This window comes from Apodemus sylvaticus, chromosome X (genome assembly GCF_947179515.1).
Source record: "Apodemus sylvaticus chromosome X, mApoSyl1.1, whole genome shotgun sequence".
NCBI classification, from domain to species: domain Eukaryota; kingdom Metazoa; phylum Chordata; class Mammalia; order Rodentia; family Muridae; genus Apodemus; species Apodemus sylvaticus.
In genome coordinates, this window is record NC_067495.1 from 111,523,716 (window position 1) to 111,548,123 (window position 24,408).

The 24,408-nt window shown below is 35.9% G+C and overlaps 1 protein-coding gene across 2 annotated transcripts in view; it reads right to left on the minus strand.

Annotated features, from left to right (window-relative positions):
* The window catches only part of Klhl13 (kelch like family member 13), a 132,455-nt gene that overhangs the window by 77,273 nt on the left and 30,774 nt on the right, over window positions 1-24,408 (minus strand). For both annotated transcript variants that reach the window (XM_052171424.1, XM_052171422.1), the window contains exon 3: window positions 12,940-13,011. In XM_052171424.1, the coding sequence (XP_052027384.1) occupies window positions 12,940-12,989 (50 nt within the window). In that variant the 5' untranslated portion in view covers window positions 12,990-13,011. The remainder of the gene's footprint in view (window positions 1-12,939; window positions 13,012-24,408) is intronic.

Sequence of the window (24,408 nt, forward strand, 5' to 3'; positions counted from 1 at the left end):
TGCCTCAGCACAGGCCTGAAGAGGCACCCCCTTCCCCCATACCTGCCTACACCTACACTAAAACATATCCTCTCTTTCCTTATCTTTTTAAAAAACACAACATACACACATTATATATACATTTAGCAGAAACACTCATACATATAAGTAAATAAATCTCGTTAAGAAGCTAGTATGGAACAAAATTTATATCATACAACTGCACAGCCATACAGTTGACAGATATTCATACTACTTAACCAATATTGACTATTTAAAATTGACCATGAAATATACATATTTTATAAACCTAAAGTAAGAACCTGAAAGGAGTTAGGATTTTAATTAACCTTACACTTTTATCATGTCAGTTTGAAAAAACAAACAAAAATAAACTAATCCCCCAAATACAAGCCTCATCTGTCAACTACTTGTCAATCTGATCTTCCTGTACAGATACTAGATATTTAGTTGTTTTAGGTATTAGTTTAAACCCAACCAACAAAATTTCTAGGGTTTTATTACACCTCTTAATTTTGAAGTGCCTCATCTTCATTTTCATGCTAACCTGGTCCTCATGCAGGCAATATAGGTGTTAATGTCCCCATTCATTCTACCAGTGAGAATACAAGGTTGTTAAATGATTCAGCTTGGTAACAGCTGCTGAGATAAATGGAAAACAAGAATCCAGGCCTGCAACATCAAATTCCATGTATATTAGGGACTGATACACACACACACACACACACACACACACACACACACACACACGCACATTCTTTAACACACTGTCCTTCCTAAAGAGTTTCACATAGAATAGGGAGTAGCTAATGCAAGTTATACTATACTTACATGACAAAAGTTGAAGAAGAGTCAATCTATACCTGTGCCAGAAATATCTTCTCAAAGTTGGGTTGGGGTTACCTTTCATCTATCAATCAGCAACTTCTTGACATACATTTTCTATCCTAGTCTTTTTTGCATAATTAGTTTCATAGATGATTCCACTTGGAATTTTGTACAAAAAAAAAAAAAACTAGTCATGCTTAAGTGTTCATGGATAGATACCCTTTCCACAAAACCCTCATACACATTCCATACCAGACATGGATGCTGGGCTCTAGCCTACTGAATATTATACCTTCTATCTCTTTGGATTATAGCTGTTTATTTCCATACCCTACCATCTTTACACACACACACACATGCGCGCGCGCGCGCGCACGCGCACACACACACACATGCACACATAGGCATGCATACATGTATGCACACCATACTACTCATATAATCTGAGAACTGAGGTTAAAAATTTGTACACTTTTATAACACCTAACTCAAGTGTCTCACAAATAACAACCAAATTAAAAGGATAAATTTGGTGAAAACCATGACATCAGAAGTAGTTTTGTTTTTTTTTTTTAGTTTTTTCTCTCTAAATTTAATTTTTAGTGGTTAAATAAGGTTTCATTATTTAACCGGGGTCATATCCTACTCAAACTAAACTATGAGTCACAATACAGAAATAAAAGACCATAATAGCAATCAGTAATCTAAAAGTGGTTCCTTTTCGATGCTTGCATGATAGACTCTGTGACTGGCAGAATGCTCAGCTCAGTAGATAAATAACTATGGAGTAGATGGATGTGGGGGTGGCTCAGTCAATTACTAAGGAACTGGATTGAGCAAGAGAGATGCTTAGCTAGAATAAAAGCAATGCTCATTGTCAATTTTCTAAGTAAAGACAAAATGGCTAAAATATAGAGAGTAAAGAAATGTGTTTCTTTCTCATTACCTCATCTGTGAACATTGAAAAAATGAAGTTGTGTCTCCTAAAGCTAGTCATTTATACAGGCTAGTAATTAAAAATGATAGAAGCCTATTCTGTGGATTGTTATTATCTATTAAATTCTTATTTCAACCAGACGTGATAAAATAACACCTTTTGAATCCAATAATGACAATCAATGCTCCACTAGATGGAGCAAAAAATATGAAATAGTAAATTCAATCAAGCAAGCCACTGCACACCACTAATACCCAGAGACATAAATGGTATAGAGGGCAGTCAAGAGTAAACTATACAAACAAATGGGAGACCCAGGGAATAGAGGTAACCTTCAGAATGATGATGATGATGAGGAGTGAATCAGAGGGTGTGGATACAGTCAAAGCACATCCTATACCCAAGAGAATCTGTTGTTTTTATGAAACCCAGTAGTATGCATAGTGAATACACCCTAATAAACAAAGCATGATTAAGTATACAATTGCAACATGGGAAGACATGTTTCATGACCCTTACTTGCAAAATAGAAAAAGACATATTTTTCATTAAAGATCTCTGAAACCCCACCCATTAGAGATTTATTTGGGTTTAATAATTTGTATTTAATCTTTAACTCCAAATTTCCTTGCCTCTCCTTTCACACTGACTGGCAAAGAACAAGTATCAAGAGTATTAGCACAATGAACAATACAAAAATAAATAAAATAAAATAACATAAAATAAAATAAAATACAACTGGACTTCCCAAGGGAAAAAGCCTGTTGCAAACTTTATGTTGCAAACATAAAGGTATGGAGTAGAAGGAATGAGGGTAGAAGATGCAGCAGCTATGATAACTGACAGAAAATTAGCCACTGTCTCTACTGTGTTCCAGGAAACCACTGGAGAGCCTGTTGGCTTTCACTGAAAGAGGAACACTCCTCCACTGCTGGTGGGGTTGTAAGATGGTACAACCACTTTGGAAATCAGTCTGGCGTTTCCTCAGAAAACTGGACATGACACTTCCTGAGGACCCTGCTATACCACTCCTGGGAATATACCCAGAGGATTCCCCGGCATGCAATAAAGACACATGCTCCATTATGTTCATAGCAGCCTTATTTATAATAGCCAGAAGCTGGAAAGAACCCAGATGTCCCTCAATTGAGGAATGGATACAGAAAATGTTGTATATTTATACAATGGAATATTCTCAGCAATTAAAAACAATGAATTGATGAAACTTTAGGCAAATTGTTGGATCTGGAAATAATCATCGTGAGGTAACACAATCACAAAAGAATACACATGGAATGCAATCTCTGATAAGTGGATATTAATTAGCCCAAAAGCTCTGAATACCCAAGGCACAATTAGCATAACAAATGACTCCCATGAAGAAGTAAGGAGAGGTAAGATCCTGGAAAGATCCCATGAAGAAGCAAGGAGAAGTAAGATCCTGGAAATGCTTGATCTAGTATTGGAGGGGAATATCAGGACAGAGAAAAAGGAGAGAGGTGATTGGAGTATGAGTGGAGAGAAGAAGGTTTATGGGACATATGGAGAGGGGGGAATCTAGGAAAGGGAAAATCATTTGTAATGTAAACAAAGAATATAGAAAATTAAAATATATAATAAAAAAAAAAAAGAACTTGTAATGCAAGACAGCCTGAGCACTGAGTTTCAGTTCTGACCTGGTTCAACTCTGTGGAAGTGACTGATTGCTTAGTCTCAGGTCATGTCTCTTTCAGACCCAGATGAAAATTCTGTGCATTACATGTTTTTGAAAAAAAAGAAAAACTGTAGTTTTATAATGTGATCTGTGAGTTTTAATAACATTGGACTCAAATCTGAGGACACAGAAATTTAGCACACAAGACTTTATGGCCTAGTTGAGAGTACCAAAAGCATAAAGGCTGTTAGGAATCTGATCCTGAAGATAGTCTGCCCCAGGAGTCACAGAAAACAGCCAACCAGAAATGCAGACACTAACAGTTAAAGGAAGAAGGTCCTAGACAATGAAATATAGCAGCCAAAGGGTGGGACCCTGCATTGACAAATCACAAACCAAGGCTGAGTTTTGATACTTGTAATCTTCAGGAACCTCTTTTTGGATCCAGTTCTATTTTCCATTACAACTACCAGAAATATCACCTTATCAAGAACTGCCATCTAGTTATTAGAAAAAAAATGACGCAACTTGCTGAATATAGCAAATCTGTGCATGAGAATACACAGGAACACTGTAAGGGGGAGAAGTCAAGAAGGGAAATTAAGAAAAAAAAAGGTTTTAAGCAAGGCTTTTGCAGTCTCAAAATACTTCCTCCTGTTGTGAAACTCCCTCTCCCTACAACCTCCGCTCATCCTACTCCACTGTTTGCTTTGTAGTACTGCCAGGAATTATAGCAATTACAGGTTCATGTGAGCCAACAAGAAATTATATTAACTAGGGCTTCCAGGATGAGGGAGCCATCAGTTATTCACACATTGGTGTGAATTAGTTCAATCAAGACTCTTCAAATAGCTAAGAGCTTTTGCCCCAAGGGACTGAAGCCAGCTGAACTAGGAGAATGACTTCTCTAACTCTGGAAATATTCGCTGGGGTGCTATTTCAAGAATGCTAGCAGCACAAAGGGGGCATTAAAAGAAAGTAGAAATCAAGAAACCGGGAGCAGTGGGTAAAGAGCCCTGCAGCCAATATAATAACCTGAATTACATCACTGAAATCCATATTGCATAAAAAGAATCCTAGAAGTTGCCCTTTGACCTCTACAAGTATCCTGTGGTACACACAGACAACATACACAAAACACATGTTTATATGCATGCATGCATGCATGCATACATACATACATACATACATACAATACATGCCTGTAACAACAAAGAGGCCATGAATTTGAAATAGAGGAAGGGGATGGTACATGGGAGAATAACTGGCCCAACTCAAGACCTATCCCATAGGCAAGCCCCAATCCCTGACATTATTAATGATACTATGATATGCTTCTAGACAGAAGCCTAGCATGGCTGTCCTCTGAGAGGCTCCACCCAACAGCTGACTGAAACAGATGCAGACACCCACAGCCAAACACTGGAGAAAGCTTGCGAGGTTTTATAGAATAGGAGGAAGGATTGCAGGTCCCAGAATGGATAGAAACTCCACAGGAAGAACAACAGAGTCAACTAACATGGACCCCTGGAAGCTCTCATAGACTGAACCAAAGAGCATACACTACACGGGCTGGACCTAGGCCTCCCTGGAGCCTGGCATCAGTGAGGGAACATGCACTAAGCCTCAAAGAGACATGATGTGTCAAGGTGGAAAGATACCCACAGGTATCTTTCTACCTTTTTAAAGGAGAAAAGAAGTCGGAAATAGGGGAAAGGAATGGGAGAGAGAGTGACCAAGAGGGATGCAGTAAGTAGGATGTAAAGTGAATAACAAAAAACAGCATTTGTGGTAGTTTGAAAACGAATGCCCATAGACTCATGTGTTTGAGCTTGGCCCATTGAGTGTGGTACTAGGAGTTGTGGCCTTGTTAGACAACGTGTGTCACTATGGGGACAAGCTTTGAAGTCTCATATGCTGAAACTATGCTCACTGTGGCTCACAGTCCTCACTGCCTACCGATCTCAGCTCCTTTTCCAACACCATGTCTGCCTGCAGGCCACCATGCTCCCTGCTATAATAATATAAATCTCTGTAATGTAGGCCAACCACAATTAAATATTTTTCTTTATAAGAATTGCTATGATCGCCCTATTTATAATTGCCAGATGCTGGAAAGAACCCAGGTATCCCTCAACAGAAGAGTGGATGCAAAAAATGTGGTATATCTACACAATGGAGTACTATTCAGCCATTAGAAACAATGAATTCATGAAATTCTTAGGCAAATGGATGGAGCTAGAGAATATCATACTAAGTGAGGTAACCCAGACTCAAAAGGTGACTCATGGTATGCACTCAACAATAAGTGGTTATTAACCTAGAAAACTGGAATACCCAAAACATAATCCACACATCAAATGAGGTACAAGAAGAAAGGAGGAGTGGCCCCTGGTTCTGGAAAGACTCAGTGAAACAGTACTCAGCAAAACCAGAACGGGGAAGTGGGAAGGGGTGGGTGGGAGGACAGGGGAAGAGAAAGGGGCTTATGGGACTTTCGGGGAGTGGGGGGCTAGAAAAGGGGAAATCATTTGAAATGTTAATAAATTATATCAAATAAAAAAAATTAAAAAAAAAAGAATTGCTATGATCATGGTGTCTCTTCACATTAAACAAACTCCTAAGACATTATTTTATATAAATACCAACCCAAGAAAAATTATGTGAGATGGTCACACATTAAGAAACATAGTATTCATTCAAACACTTTTTCCTCTTTTATCTAATTACTTGTTTATATATTCACTAGTAGCAAATTCTAAGACAGGGATGGAGCCAGTGTCCAAGAGCCTGAGGGTATGACAGTCATTTCATTTACCTTTACTTTTGGCAAATATCAATTGATCAGCTAATCTGGTGCAAACTACAGCTATTGGTATCACAGCGCATAAAATAAAATCAATGACAGGGGAAAAAAAGCAACAGGAAAAATTATGACAGCTAAAAGTAGTAAACTTCAAAACAGAATCAACCTAAAAATTAGTATTAAGAAAGTATTTATACCATGTAATAGTTTATGACATGCAGCTATTTTGCATACTACAAGTTTTTATTGGCATGTGAAATTTTTCATGATGGAACTAGGATAGAGATAAAGGTACAATTTACGGTATAACAGAGCAGTGTTTCCTTTCTATTTTTTAACATTCACTACATGCCAGGAATTTAACTCTTAGATATATTTCATTCAATACACACACACATATATGTATATATCTTATATAGTATGACATTAATTTACATATGAAACAGAATCAGATATAAAGAAAACTTCTATATTTTACACAGTATGACCTGGGAGGGAGGAGACAATGTGAGAGGGACTGGGAGAAATGGAACAAGGGAAACTGCAATGTGTAAGAGAAGAATAAAAGAAAAGAAAGAAAGAGGAGTTGAATGGAATGGGGTAAGCAATCCTGCATATCTCTCCCTTTCTACCATTATAATTTGGTAGCATTCAAAAGTGCACCAGAATGAACATACATTATCGTAGGCTATTTTGTTGCCTTACATATATGCTTTCTCCTTTTTCCATGTACTCTACAATAAATGAGTTATGTGATGCAGCCTGCCTTCCCAAATGACAGAAAAGTGAGAAAAACAAACCTTTAGTCTACAATTCATGAAAAAGATTTAGATTTGAGACATGAAGTCATCAACCTATGGGCAAAGATTAACGGAATGGCTGCAGATGAGACTGTACAAAAAGAAGGCGTAGAATTCAATAAAAAATTATGAAAAACATAAGACATGTTATAGAAAAAGAGAGATCTAGTAGCATTTTTTCCCTAGGAAGAGAGAAAACTTTTTGTGGTCTAGAAAATTTCTTAAGATTATAAAACACCGAACATTACTAAAATCTAAATGACATTTGTATAAAGATATACAGTCTTTCAGTGATGGGAAAATATGACAACACATTGGATGTAGTGTAAAAAAGCTTATGGCAATATAGCAGATAGCCAAAATTCACATGATTTCTGAAGTAAAATGTGCCAACTGCATAAAAAGCAAATGGCCTCAGTATTTTAAGTTTTATGCTCTGTCTAATCCCCATATTCATCTTCTAGAAACTTGTTTGACTTACAAACTAAAGCACAAAAATATCTTCAAATCAGTTTACAAGCATAAATCATAAAAAAGTGAAAGGCCAGATCTTTGGTGAGTAATAATTTTTTAAAATTTATTTTCTATAAAGTTAAACAAATATACTTTTATTTCGTATTCATTATGTGGGTACCATATAGGTAATGCACACACGCACACATGTATCTATTTGTGTATGTGTATTTGTGTATATATATATATATATATATATATATATATGTACATATATATATATATAACAAAATTATGTGTATATAGCAAAATTATATATACTGTATGGGCATGATTGTAGGTTTTAACTCAATATCTCTAGCCTTCATATTTTATGGGTGTGTACACTCTGAAAATAGGTTCTGAATATTTTAAAACATCATCTGGCTTCAGGCCTGCACTGTGTTCATCTGACATCCTACATTATTATGAAATTATTAGTAGTATAGTTGTTTACTCATTAGGAATTTTCTCATATGAAAATAGAAAAAATTTGAAAAGCCTACCAAATTGTTACAATATGCTAGACTTGTGGAAAAGGTCTGTAAACATAAGAAAAAATCACAAAACAGGATTCTAAATTAAAGTGGAGGAACTAATAATTGCTCCTTAATGGGTTGATAAAATTAATTCAAGTCTTATATGTAAGGCAATTAAGCTCATAAGCTCAATCAGAACAAAAAATCAGGAACCTGAAAAACTAAACTAAAATAAAATAAAATAAAAACATAATTTCACTAACAGACTAAAATTTTTGAGAAATTTATATAAGTAACTAAATTTATATTTATAGATTATGTAAGACAAGTCACATAATCAAACTAAGCTAGGCAGGTATCCTAGAAGCAAGTCTAACTAGCAAAAACAGATTAGTTTCTACCACAGAAAAAAGATGGTGGAGAAGTGACTACATATTATACCAGTTAAAATATCTGAGCCCCAAAGAAAAAATATGTGAAAAAGAATTGAAAACAAATCTGGACCATTTCTAGAATCTAAAATCAATTATTTTACCTCACTTTTAGAGACTGCCAACATCTAGTTCCTTAATTGTAACAAGATGGCTGAGTGGAAGAAATATATGAAAATGACCTTAAACCTTCTAACCAAAGTTACCAGCATCTAATGATTTGTCATCAGTGATCTAATTTGTATACTTATTGAGAATCTACTGTGCAACATCATAGTGTAAATGACATCAAATGAATTTAGTAAGTCATTCATAACCTGAAACAGTTCAGTGAACAATGCCATGGGTATCAACAAGGCAAAATTGCTTCAATGTGAAAATAAATGTCATACAACAAATGTATTAAATGAGTCAGAAGCCAAGAGACCCTCTTGGACCATCTGGCTGATCTCAGGGCATGAAATTTGATCAGAGTACTGAAAAATAGGTTGTATTTTGAACAATTTATAGCATGAGCATGATCTTGTTGGCATGCTCATGCTATAAATTTAAAAATTATTCTAAGTAGGGTGTGAAGACTCCAGGTGGCCACGAAATGCTTCCAAATTCCACAAGGCCATTCCTTCATTTTCACTGTCAACCATTGCATTTTTCCACTTCTCACTTTGACTGCTATAATAGGGACCTGGTTCCAAAAAAATTCTCCAGCTTTCCTTCCCCAAATAATTCACACAGACATTATGTCTCTTTTTGAAAGTGTTGAGTCCTACAATTTTTGGCAAATTCACATTTATACAACAAAATATAGTGTAATACAGCACATGCAGCAATTCCTTCATACATCAAATTCTCCTTAATTTGTTCTCCTCCCATTTCTTGCGATCCTCTTTATTTTTCCCATGACAGCATAAATCATTAACTTCCCCCTCTACAGTTCCATGAATATGTTTCAAATTTGCATGCCCTGAAAATGAGATTAAATATCAGGCATTTTCCTAAGCTTTAAGAGAAAATTATAGAATCTATACAATGATCTAGGGAGACATCTATCTTTGACTAGCAGTTTTAGTCTTATAATTAGAATGGTATCCATCTGGGCTGGAGAGATGGTTCACAGGTTAACAGCACTGACTGCTCTTCCAGTGGTCCTGAGTTCAATTCCCAGCAACTACATGGTGGCTCACAACCATCTGTAATGAGATTTAATACCCTCTTCTGGTGTATCTGAAGACATATACAGTGCACTCATATACATAAAATAAACAATTCAAAAATATTTAAAAATGACACAGGCTAACAGAGTAGATATATAAACAGAATTCATCATTTTGCTGCATAAAAGAAATAGACCTCAGCAACAAAGATAGACACTACCTCAGAGTAAAGGCTGGAAAAGGTTTTCCAGGCAAGTGGCCCCAAGAAACAAGCTGCAGTAGCCATATTAATATCTAATAAAATAGACTTTCAACCAAAAGTTATCAAAAGATATGAGTAAGGATATTTCATACTTATTGAAGGAAAAATCCACCAAAATGAACTCTAAATTCAGAACATCTATGCCTCAAACACAAGTGCACCCACATTTGTAAAAGAAACATTGCTACATAATAAATCACACTTCAACACCCCAGTCTTATCAATCTGCAGGTTATGCAGACAAAAGCTAAACAGAGAATTAATGAAACTAACAGAGGTTATGAATCAAATGGAATATATATATATATATATATATATATATATAATATATCACTAAACCACAAAAGAATATAGTTTCTTCTCAGCACCTCATGGTACCTTTTGCAACTTGATGTTATACTCAGTCACAAAGCAAGCCTCAACAGATACAAGAAGACTGAAAGAACCCTTTGCATCTTATCAGACCATGATGGGTTAAAGTTGGACTTCAAAAACAACAAAAACAATGTAAAGCCTACAAACTCATGGAAACTGAACAACTCCTTCATCTATGACTACTGTGTTAAAGAAGAAATAAAGAAAGAAATCAAAGACTTTCTAGAATTCAATGAAAATGAATTCACAACATACCCAAACCTATGGGACACAATGAAAGTGCTGAGAGAAAGCAGTGCCTTCAAAAAGAAATCGCAGAGTTCTCATACTAACAATTTAAAAATACACCTAAAAGCTTTAGAAAAAAAAAAAAAGAAGAAGCGAACACATGCAAGAGAAGTAGAAAAAACCAAACTCAGAGCTGAAATCAATCAATTACAAAAAGAACTATGCAAAAAAGTCAACACAACTAAGAGCCAGTTCTTTGAGAAAATCAACAAAATAGACAAGCCCTTACCCAAACTAACTAAAAGACAGAGAGACCGTACTCAAATTAACAAAATCAGAAATGAAACAACAACAGACCCTGAGGAAATTAAAAATAAAATAAAAAATCATCAGGTCTTACTTCAAAATCCTTTACTTCACAAAATTGGAGAAAAAATATAAATGAAATGAATTATTTTCTAGATAGATACCACTTACCAAAGTCAAATCAAGATCAGATAAAAATTTTATTCCTATTCTTCTTAGATTTAGACTTTTCATAGTATCCCAGAGTGGAGGGAAGTTTAGAGAGGAAGAATTGTTTGGCCCACTGGAGATAGGAAATGAGGGTAAGGAAGACTGCATGCAATAGGTGGTCTGCTACAGGAATGGAATGTGACTGGGGCATTGAATTTGAAGGAGACAGGGGAGAGGTGCAGATCTGCAATTAGCCTGCCTGCTTTCTGGACTGGAGTGTCCTTTGTCATTTTACCCAACATGACCACAAATTATTTTTGTTAGGTTCCTAAATTCATAAGCAAATATATCTTGCAGTCCCCCTATACAGATCAGTATCATACCCTTCCAAATGTGATAGTGCATATCCCAATTATTTTGGGATTACTATGTAAAACCTATTGTATGCTATATATAAAATAGCCATGATTTTGTACATGTTCTCTTTCTCCCTTAAACTTTCCCATTTTTGGCTTTCAATTCAATTCTATTTTAAAATATCTCAGAATTCAGAATCACAAATACATCATGACTAACTTAATGATGATAACGCATCCTTGTGAAATACATCATTACTTAATTTTACCAATGTGTGCATAGCACACAATGCATCTATACATTTCTACAAACTTAGAGGATCAGTCACTAGTCAAGAGACATTGTTAAGAAAAACTTTCCACATGATGTTACTGTCAGTATAACATAGCATACTATTTTTAGCCAATATTTTATATATGAATAGAAATAAATTCTAAAATAATATTCAAAATATAGTATAATGGACAGACAACCTTATACTTTAATAATTTATTATCATTACTAATTATTATTTCTAACACAACTGTAATGAGGGAAATGTGTATACAAACCACAGAAAAATACGTGCATTACTACCAATATCTTCACAAACACGTAAGTAATGAACTGTCTTATGTCATTAGGATGAATTCACAGGGCTTTTCACTTCCATTATACCTTTATAGGACAGCAGATGTATATGCTTCTATTATTAATGGAAATGATGTGTGGTGCTGGACCATGCTACATTTTAATAATTAAAATAATTCAATAACTAAAGTTTCGATAATATTACCCCTTACACAGCATTTACTATTTGCCAAACCTGCTACCTCTCTATTCTCATACATATTACAAGCATACACATACCATATTACATGTATTTCATCTCCACAAATATTTTGTAGCATTGGTATTATGGCCCCACTTTACAGGTGATGAAACTGATGTTTAGAATAGTTAATATTTCTCAAGGCTATACTCCTACCATGAATAATAACCAGAACATAGAGAACTCTGTACAATATGCTATTTCCATGCTTCACCCAAGCTGTGTAATCAAATAACTAGGAGAGAGATTCTTTCACACTTGTATAAACAAAGCTATTTTTCTTTTTTCTTTTTCCTTTTAATTATATTTTATTTTGTGCCTTTTCAGATCGAGTATTACACAGGTCTGGCTAATCTGGAACTTACTACATGGACCATAGTGAGGCCATTTTTCTTTAAACCATTAATTTAAATTCTTAATCTGCCTCAGGGAGCTCAAAATGGCTCACATTAATTCCTTGGCAAGCATAAAACTGGATTTTTAATGAGAGGAATATATACATAATCACGGGAAGTATTATTTGAAAATCTTATTGGGACTTTTACTATTAAGCCATGATTGTATTTACTCACAGATAATGCTTTTAGAATTAAACATTTAAATCATAATCTCCAGTAACTATATGCTAGTTCTTCCCATTTTATATCCATTGTGTTTTCTCACTATGTTCTGTTTTTTCATTAGCTCAGAACACAGTGTCACTAATATGCTTTATCTGATTACACAGTTATTCTCGTATTTCCTTATTTAATAAATAATTTCTATTTTACCTACATATAGAATAGTATCTATTGAGTACCTTCTAAGTTAAGTATATAAAATAAGAGAGAGATTATATAATTTATAAAGTAAATTGTTTCTATAAATACCGGTTGCGGAGTATTGCAGCAACCAATTCTCCTCTGTGCAGAATATCCATCACTTGTCAGGGTTGAGCAGACCTATTCAGGAAAAAAAAAAGATGTCAAAATTCATGATAAAGATCAGTACCAAGACTTTTAAAAATGGTGCTGTCTGTAAAAGTTATAGAAGATTTAATATATAAATACATGTATCTACTGTCCAGGATACAACTTGTGAAAATTATTGAATCACTTTACAATTGAATATATTGTAAACCCAAGGATGGATTACTAAATAGCACTGATAATATTATTGATAATTGCATGTGAAATCTTTAGATAACAAGTGTATATAGATAGTCAACCATATATAGAGGAATTTAGGTACAACAGAATCAGTAGGCTTAAGGAGTCTATGAAAAGTTAGGTAAGACAAAAGTAATAAAAAGTATAGGGTTACTGCAATTATTTTTATACAAAACACAGTTAAGGTTCCCATATTAATATGGGAAATCAGAGTCTGAGAAGCCTACAATGCTTTTAGAAGTAGTTGCAGAAAATACAGGGCATAAATTTACAACATCTTGAAATCTTAAGTACTACATACCAGGTAGCAATTTTGTTTTTCTTGAAAAATGGAATTGATTTCATGGTTGTTTTGGTTTAGTTGTTTGCTTTAGTAAATTGGACTACCCCCAAGTCTATTTTTCTGCAATAATGTCAATTTAAAAGGTGGAGTATATATTAAGAATTTATTCTCTTTATTTTGAGTATGTTGGGAAGCAAAATGCATATTTTATTTTAATGTTCCTTGTTAGTAAAGTCAACTCATCACAATATAAGTGTGATGTACCACATGCAATTTATTTTGTTCGTAAAAGCGTAAAAGTGTCTGCTGTGAAGGTTTACAGACAAGATAACTAAGGAATGGAAGATAGCAGGAGATAGGCTCTTCCCCAGCCCTCTTCAAGTGGTTTTTTTGTTTGTTTGTTTGTTTGTTTTGTTTTGTTTTGTTTTGTTTTGTTTTTTTGGTTTTGTTTTGTTCTGTTTTGGTTTGGTTTGGTTTGGTTTGGGTTTTTAAGAAACATAAGTAGAGGAAGAATATACTCTGCTTAGACATGATTTTGTTTTTGCTTCATTTTACTTTTTCTTTGATTTTTGTCTTTTTTTTTGTATTGGATATTTTCTTTATTTATATCTAAAATGTTTTCCCATTTCCAGGTCTCCCCTTTGGAAACCCCCTATTCCATCCCTCCTTCCCCTGCTCATTAAGAGGGTGCTGCCCTACTCACCCACTCACTTCTTCCAGCCCTGGCATTACCCTACACTGGGACATTGAACACCCATAGGCACAAGGGCCTTTCCTCCCACAGATGTCTCACAAGTTTATCCTCTGCTACATATGTGGCCAGTGCCATGGGTTCTTCCATGTGTATTCTTTGGTTGGTGATCCAGCCTTCAGGAGATCCAGGGGTGGGGGTCTGGACCTGTTTACACTGTTGCTCCCTCCATGGGGCTACAAATCTCATCAGCTCCTTCAGTCCCTTCTCCAACTCCTCCATCAGGGACAACCCCCACCCCTGTGCTCAGTCCAACTCCTCTACTGGGAATCCCATGCTCAGTCCAGTGGTTGACTGTGAGCATCCACCTCTTTGTCAGGCTCTGGCAGAGCTTCTTAGGAGAGAAGCACTGGGTTCTATCTCTAATATTTTTTTAAGTCACAAAACTTTTATATAATCTATCATATAAGCTCATAGCTAAACCCTACCTGCAACATGGAAGAAGTCATATCCCAACACATATGTGCCAACTACTGCAGTAGATAGTCATTTCTTTCTCATAGTAAATGTAAATACTACTCAAGGTATGTTTCATCCTTTGTAAATAGTGTAATATTATGAACTAGAGCAGTCATACTACCCTAAGAGGTTCACCTAAGTCTATTTTTACACTGCATAATTGAACTAAGTAATCAGCTTGCTAGGCTTTCTACTGACCTCTGTTGGGTTTAGCCTATAGGCTGAAAATAATGGGTTCTCGTCAAGACACTATGAGTGAACTATTAGTGATAATAGTAGTGACTTATTATCAAGAAATATCAATAACAATTTTCACTATGAAGTTGACTTGTTTTTATATCATTCTTTTTTTAATGCAGCACTAGACCTGGAAAGCTTCTCAGGCTACAAAAGACAAATAACTTCTTCCTCTCGTCACAAGTTTAGGATGTTTCAATGATGATGCCAGCTCATTGTCAACTTCATTGGATTTCCTGGGTCCAGAAAAGTATACTAACAAGTATTTCTAGATCCATACTCCCACTTGAATGAAATTTCTACAATTCCATCTGATTCTTGTTTTCTTTGGTGGAATGATAGAGTCGATGACACACTCGTCTCAAAAAAATTCAGATTTGTTTCTCTAGTCACTGAGGCAATATGCCCATGTTAGTACCACATAGTCACTACTATCTTGCTGACCATTACATGCAGCAGTATCACTCTTTCCTTTATTGTCTGTAATTTTTCCACTAATAATAGATATAGGAATGCCTAGGAGTTTATTGCTGTTTATGACATTTGTCATTCTGCAACTGCTCATTTTGCTGATGATTATACTGCACTCCTATTAAGAAAATCCTCTATTATTTTCAAGAGGTTATTGAGGCTATTTTTCTATTATTAAGAGGGCTAATTTTCATTTAACAAACACCTATTGAGTGTCAAATGCCAGGCATATCTGACTCAATGCCTTGAAATTCAACTCTTTGAAATTTTGATTGCCTACCATGTCTCAATTTGAAACAAACTTACTTCTGCTAATCACCAAAATCTTACCCCTTCCTGATTACTCTCATTAAGGAAATGAAAATGAAAAAAGAGTGTATATATCCCATAATCTCTTCCTTCCTCTTCCTCTTTGAAATTGGTAATTTGTTTCCACTGAATTCTGCTACACTGTCACACAAGAAAATATATAAATAAAAGGAAATATTCTTTGTATCAGTAGTCCACAACTTGCGCATAAGAAGCCCCTAGAGACATGTCAAATACAGAGTGCTATACACAGTTTCTCATTCATTTAGGATGGAATGAGTCCAGGGAACCTGCATTTCTAACAAGTTCCCGAGGGATGCCACTGCTGCACAATCATGGATGACAGACTAAGGCCTAATGATTCCCAGATAACATGGTGTTTCTTATGCATTATGTAGATGGATAATCTGAAAATATGACAGAGTTAAGAAGCTCACTGTAAAAATGTTGATCCTAGAAAGATTAGATTCTAATCTAAAAGCAGAATGTAAAAACAATTACATTAATATAAATATTAAATACTCATAGTTTATATGATGTATATATAGCATATTCAATTCAATAAAACAGAATTGAGAATTACAAAACTTAATTGTCTTCACAAATTTTAATTACTATTATTTTATGAGTACAGATGTTTTGACTGCATGCAGGTCTGCATACCATGTACATGCCTGATACCCACAGAGGCCTCTGGATCTAGAGGTTCAGACTGTTGAACCTGAATCCTCTGAAGAACAGCCAGTGGCTCTTAACCATTAAGCCATCTCTCTAGATACCAAACTTAATTCTTATAAAAAAAGGAAAAGACACTAAGTAAACTTGAATATGATCTTGTCTCAAACTTGGGACCCAACTGACTTTGCATTCCTAATGTACATGCAGTTTTGGTGTGTGTCATTCTTTATTCATTCTTTATAAAACCTGTTTCCTCCCCCTACCCCCGAGACAGGGTTTCTCTGTGTAGCCCTGGCTGTCCTTGGAACTCACTTCTGTAGGCCAGGCTGGCCTCCAACTCAGAAATCCGCCTGCCTCTGCCTCCCAAGTGCTGGGATTAAAGGCTTGTGCTACCACCACCTGGCTGACCTTTTTTTTTTTTTTTTAAATTGCTTTATTAAAATCACTGGGTGGCCAGTGAATATCAGAGACCTTCCATTTCCACTTCCCCAGTACTGAGATTTTATAGTCATGCACCACTTTATCTAGTTGTTTTTTTGCTATGTTTGTTTTGTTTTGTTCTGTTTTAACCATGGGTTCTAGGTATTACACTCAAGTTCTTTTGTTTGCAAGAAAAGTGCTTTGCTTATTGGGATATCTCCCAATGCACCATTCTAAAAAGGTAATCATCGCAATCCAATCTGTGAATACTGTACATTTGTTTCAAAAAAAACCTACAAAACAAAGAGGATCAAAAACAGAATGATAACGTGCAAAGAATAGACATATAGATCAATAAAACAGACGAGAGTACATAATGAAGCTATCCTGCTTTCCAGAAAAATTTCAATAACCATCTCATGAAAAAGTCAATCTTTTTTTTCATATACTCCAAGCAGACCTATATAAAAACATGCACAAAGTGAAGTTACTAATTGACACTAGACACACAATTAATGGAACTAAAAAAGAAACTTAAGGTTACCTTGCATTTTCCTGATGGTTAAGATTATTACACATTTTTTAAATCAACACCCTTAGATGCACTGCAGTTCAAATAGCTTTCATAAAGAAAAAAAAACAAAGGTTGGCAATGATGCAAAGAAAGATGAATTCTTAGTCATTGGTGGAGAAATAAAATAGTGTTGCCATTTTGAAAATCAGGAAGAAGACTCATCAGAAAATAATAATAGACACCCATATGACCAGCTTTACTGTCTTGGCCTAGGCATATACCCAAAGAACTCTATATTCTACTACAGAAATACCTGCACATCCACATTTATTGTAACTCAATTCAAAACAGCAAGGAAATATACTCAGAATACATGACTATCAAGTGATGGGAGATGATAAAAACATGATACGTATATATAATGAAATTTTATTAAGCTGTAAATGGATCAAACTGGAAAATATTGCACAAGTGTGATAACCCAGATACAGAAAGGTAAATGTTGCAATACTTTCTCATATATAAATTCTACATTTTATAATGTACATTTGAGTGGGAGTGTGTGTGTGTGTGTGTGTGTGTGTGTGTGTTGAGCACAAGGAACTAGAAAAGGACCTGAGGAGGAAGTTTGTTTGCTTGTTTTTACTGAGAAGCCCAGTAGAAGGCATAAAATATGAAAGCAGAAAGGAGAAGACTGAAGAAAAATCAACTCCTTTCTGTTTCCATTTGATGATCTCATCACAACAGGAAATTCACATCTAACACTGTACACTCAAAGACTGCTGGTGAAGTTGTGGGTCTGAGTAAAGAGCCTATTATGCTATTTCTTTGCAAATTGGACATGATATACCCATTAAACCAACTTTTAAATAATCACATTGATGATCACAAATGAATTCTAATATCAGCTTTGATTAAAGGAGCCTCCTTTTTCAGTAACCAGTATGCAGAGACTCATACTGATCAAAGTACAGAGAATACATGATTGTAGAATTCCTAGCTATAAAAAAAGGCATCTACATTACCCCTTCCAAAGCTGGAGGAATACTGCAGAAGTAGCAGAAAATGTAGGAGTGGAAGGAAGCAGATCATCTGTGTGAAATGACATCTTATACTCTAAAATTCATAGCAACTATGATTATATGCACAGGATCTCCTGTTATCGAAAGAGAAGAGGCATCTGCAGCTAACAGTTAATGGAGAAGGGAAATACTGGTATAGCTACTAGTAAGGGACCATGCTCCTGTATATAAATGTTCATCCATGTTCTTATAAGCAATCCCAATGAAACTCACTGAGCCATCAAAGGAGAAAAGGATCTGAAAGCACCAACACTTAAATATGGGAATGTGTGTGTATGCGTGCACACACACACACACACACATACACACACACATACATATAACACACACATATATTCAAGTAAAAATTAAATAAATCTTGTAAATATGTCAGAACAAATAATTAAAAGTCAACATACTTCTGAGGAGAATTCTATCAGTAGTAAGTTTCTATCACTGGTCCAGGAATGACAATGAGAAAGCAGGAGAGGTACTAAAAAGAACGACAGAATGACCACTCAGCCTTGTGACTCCAGTGAGAAGAACCACTGAGAGCTACTTGGCCCAATTTCTGATATGTGACGGTTACAATGTGTCATACTATAATTAGTTTATCCTTTGGAAATACAGCCTGTGAAGATACAGCAAAAAATGATTTTCATTTTTCCTTCCTGACCTTCAAAAGACTGCACTCTGAATTCTGGGTCATCAAGCTAACCTACCATTCCCAGTCCTTGTATTTTCGAAATACTATTAAGAATTCTTTTTTTTTTCAATATATATTTGACTTTATATCTAATATTTTTCTTTTTGTTTATTCATTTTACATTGTGCTCAATGCCTCCCTCTTAGTCACCTCCTCCCACAGTCCTTCCCCCATCCCCACATTTTTCCTTTGAGCAGGTAAGGACCACTCCTGTATAGCCCCACACCCTTGCATATCAAGTCTCTGACCGGCTAGGTGCATCCTTTCCCACTGAGGCCAGACAAGGCAGCCCAGCTAGAAGAACGACCATATCCCACAGACAGGCAGGCAACAGCTTTTGGAATAGCTACCCCAACCCTGGCCCAGTTGTTTAAGATCTGCATGAAGATGAAGCTGCACATCTATGTGCACAGAAAGCCTTGGTCCAACCCGTGGATGCTATTAAGTTGTTGGTTCAGTCTCTGAACGTCTCAACGGTCCAGGTTAGTTGACTCTGTTGGTCTTCCTGTGGAGTCCCTATTCCCATATAGGCCACAATCCTTCCTCCTGTTCTTCCATAAGAGTCCCCCAGGCTCTATCCACAGTGTGGGAATTCTTAATAAAATATCAAATTTTAATTTAAGCCAAATAAGTTAACTCATGAGACAGAGGGACATTTTATCACATGTGAGGAAGTCAGCTGTGTCTTCAGTGTGGGAGATCAGGCCCTGCTGAGGCTGATATCTTTTTTAGCCCTACTAATATTTCTTCCCTAGGTACTTACTTGACAAATCCCCGAGCAGACTGAGCAGACTGATTACATAATGCACAATCTGGGCAAGTGAGATGGTGCAGCAGGTAAGGGTGTTTGCTGCTAAGCTTGACAACCTGGGTTCAATCCCCGAGCCCCACTCTCTCAAGCTGTCCTCTGACCTCCATGTTCAAAGTGTGCACACACTCCCATCTACCCCTCCTGTGACTAAATAAATAGTCTATAAAAATTTAAAGGCATAATATAATATTTTGTAAGGGCTTTCATGCATATTCTTTACCACAAAATCAGTAATGTTATGTTTTATACCACAAATCATGTGGTAGTTGGTTCAATATTTTCAGATTAAGACTGAAATACACAAGCAAATTACTCATTTTATTGACCAAGGCTATTTAGGTTGATCTATAATTAATGCGGATAAAAATGTACACGTGAAGGATAGTTTTACTCCTAACATCAACACTAGATAACTTAAATTTGTTTTTGTAACTGTGAAAAATAATTCACACTATAAATATTGGTCTTCGACAAAAATTTCTAAAGTACACCTTATTTTCACATTAAAAATATGGTATTGGAAATAAATACCAAGTTTCAAGTACATAAACATGCAAAGCTTAAAATACTTCTCCATAATGTTTAGACAGTCTTTGCTTTCTTCGTTCTGTTTGTTTAGCCTAAAAAAAGAAAGGTCAGTGTTCCCCTATTCCCTCAATCCTCAATTTAGGCTGCATTAATGTTTAGAATATATGGACAAAAAATGTCTCTTTCCCAAATGCAGAAGCTTCAGCTATTTTTAAGTATTGATTCATCACTTTAATGACCCCCTGAAAAATCCAGGTGCTTAGTGGCTAACATTATACAACTACTGCAACTCTCTCATTCTGCTCCAGATATGGCGTAACTGTTACCACACATTTGCGAGAGTGTCAAGTATGTAGACAAGAAAACAAGCTGGGCAGCTTCTGTAGATCCTTGCCTATAAGCTCCTCTGAAAGAGTCTTATTCATAAACTTGGAAGGGCAGGAGAGATGGTTCAGGGGCTTACCAGAGCATAGTGTTCTTTCACCGATCCAGTTCCCAGAACCCATCTGTGGAGGCTTGTTGTACACACACACACACACACACACACACACACACATTAATTACTTAATTGATCAACTAATTAAACATTTTAAAAAAACTCCTAATACTTCCTAACAGGAGATTAGGCAGGAAGGATTCTCACATACACAGACATGACCTTAAATCTCAGCCTTCTCATAAATTTACTGGATGTTTTCTCCTGCATTTTAATTTCTCTGTCTTGGTTCTAGAATAATAACAACACTTCTTAAAGGGTGGATATAAAAGGGGAATGAAATGGCATAGGTTAGGTAGCTACGTAAACAGAAATTTAGTAGTATGAGTCTCCTATATGCCCCTTCCTTCCCTATTCATGGGTAATTACATATTAATGTATTTAATTAAAACTTGTTAAAAGTAAGTTTGTAATAAATGTTTGATATTTTATATGTCAATTTTCCTTAATCCTCAGTCCTTCCATTATTAGAAGAACATGACATTCTTTATATGGAATGATGGAAGGAGAAAGGCAGACCTGGAAAGTAAAACATTTGTATAATAAGGTATATGCATGCTGTTTCCCCACATTAGCCAGGAATCTGCAGAGAAACAAACCAACGGGATAGTGGGATGGGTGGCTGAATATATATGTGTACATGCACATACACATCACACCCACACACATATCGCAATGGTCTCCCTTTACCACGTCTTGAATGTCTTCTCACTTCTTATACACTCCTTGTGCAATTCATTGCATGAATGTCTTCTCACTTCTTATACACTCCTTGTGCAATTCATTGCATGAATCGCTTTGGTTTCGGCTACCATCGGTGTGCTGATTACTTCTAAAATACATCTGTTTAAACATATATCTTGACTATTCTATTATGGTATAAAATAATCTAATTTTATATTCATATTAATTATTGTACAAGATTTATTTTGTTTTATGTATGAGTGTTTTGCCTGAATATATGAAAAGTGCACCGCAAATATGCAATGCCCAAAAGTAGCCAGAAGAGGGCACCAGATCCTCTGAAACTGTAGTTAGATGCAGTCGTGAGCTACCATGGAAAGTTCTGGGAACTGAATGTAGGTCTTTTGAGAGAGCAGCAAGTGACCTTAACGACTGATCCATCTCTCCAGCCCCAGGATCATCTATTCAACTGTTTACTAGGTGAATCATACAGCACACACAACTGGCCCAAAATTTTCTTTTTTGGCCTTACTGTGAAACTGATCCCAGGGCCTCTGACAAACCAAACAACTATTGCTGAGATACATGCCCAGATTCTTAATTGTAACATGCCCAAATTTTAACTACTCACATTAGCTAAACGATTTAATTTTCCCTCTCACGCTCTTGCATTCTCCGGCACAAAAAACAAAACACTTCTCAAACCAAGGAACACACAAGGCCAAACCTTTCTTTACTCCTTTCTAATTTCTCATTCCATCATCCATCCCAAGGTCTGAAATCTTTGATTGCCAATCAAATTCATCCGTCCCTCCCTCTCTCTCTCTCTCTTCTTTATTAGATTTTAATTTGTATTAGTCTGCTAAGCCCCTAGCCTCAAGGCTTCTTTCCTTTTAATTAGTTCTACAAACTGTACTGTGATTTTTTCTAAAAAAAAATGCTATAATTCTATTCTCAAATCAGTCTTTTGTTTAAAAATCACTTCAAGGGCTGGTGCTCTTCTAAAGAGCCTGAGTTCAGTTGCCAGTATCCATACCAGGAGGCTCAAAACCACCAAACTCTAAAAACTCCAGCTCTGCAGGATCCAATGCCTCTGGGAGTTCCATGGAGAGCTGCACATGCGTGTACACACACAGGCACACACAGCAGACTATTGTCAATGGTGGGTGGGTAGGTGTGTGTACGCGCGCGCGCACACACACACACACACACACACACACACACACACACACACACACGTGCACATAGACTTTATATGGATTTAAAATTCAACAATGACCTCCTTACCAATCACCAATGGAACATACTTTCCATGGACATAAACTTGAAACCCACTTGAAAAACCTGTTGTTTTCCATATCATCCGTAGTATCAATAATACTACGTACGCCCAACCCAGATCATACAACATACAGTGGCACTGTCCTGAAACTGTCACATAAAACAATCTAGAAGTTTATGATAAGGAGAAGATTATTTACAAGGAAAATTACTGGTGAAACCCCCTCTACAGCTGGATAAGGCTAGCAGTTGTTAAGACTAGTCTGCCAAATCAGACTCATAAATATGCATTCAGAGAGATTTGGGATCCTTTGAGAACCAGTATTTTCTCAACCAACAAGGGCTGACAGATTTATGTTCAGGCATTTACTTTACAAACAAACCATTAAAATCAACATTTCAACTGAGGTCATAGTGCCCCTTTATACTAAGGAGACTCCGAAGAAGAAGGAACAGTTTTACATGCAGATTTATACATATAGAACACTCTAGGTGTCAGAGGATACCAAGCTCTATCCAATGGCTTTAAAGAGAACCCCAACTGAGATAAAACCCAAGAAAAATGAGATATGAGAACCAAAGGGGGAAATTTTGACTCTGTCATAAAGGTGTAAGTAAAATTTTTAGTTTATTTATTAAGATGTCATTTTCTTCATGTAAATTATATTAGGGGTAGCAAAAGACCACTAAAAGCTTCTCAGCGTGCTTTACAGTCTTGTGAAAATACACTTTAACACAGAGTGACCTCCTTGACCAATATAGTGAGAACAAAATAGAGTTACAAAAACATAAAAATTATCAGGAGTTAATAATATACAGAAAAGCAGGGTAAAATACCTGAGAAGCAACTGGGGCTGTTAGAAAGCATCAGCCATTATTTTCTAACTTGAGATTTCTCAAAATTAATTTCAGAATTATTTTCTTTATTCTTTACTGACTCTTTATTGCTAAATGTGGAAAAAATAGAGTCATAAATATTGGGTCATTGGTTCCAGATAGGTTTGCATTCCTAGACAATCTACTACTGTTTCCATAGCCAATTCTTTTTTGCATGGATATTACTGGAGGATAAAGAGCAACAGAAGAGATATAGGCATTTTTTTCTCCCTGTGACTGTACATTATAAAAATTTCAATTTATTAAGGGTCAGAGAATACAGTTTAGTTGGCAAAATGTTTGCTTAGTATGCGTAAACCCCTGGCTTCCACCTCCAGCAACACATAAACCATACATGATTACACACACCTACAATTTAAGCATTTAGAAAGTACATGCAGAAGGACCAGGTTTTGAAAACCCACCATAAAATGCAAAAAAACCCTGTGAGTTAGAGTATATTCTATGCATGTCATGTGTGTGTGAGAGAGAGACAGTCTTCACGTATGTCAGTGTCTATTGTGGATATATGTACACACATGATGCATGTTGGAGACCAGAGGACAAGCTCAAGTGTTATCCCTCGGGTGGTATCACCAGGTAGACTAGGCTAGCTAGCCAAGAG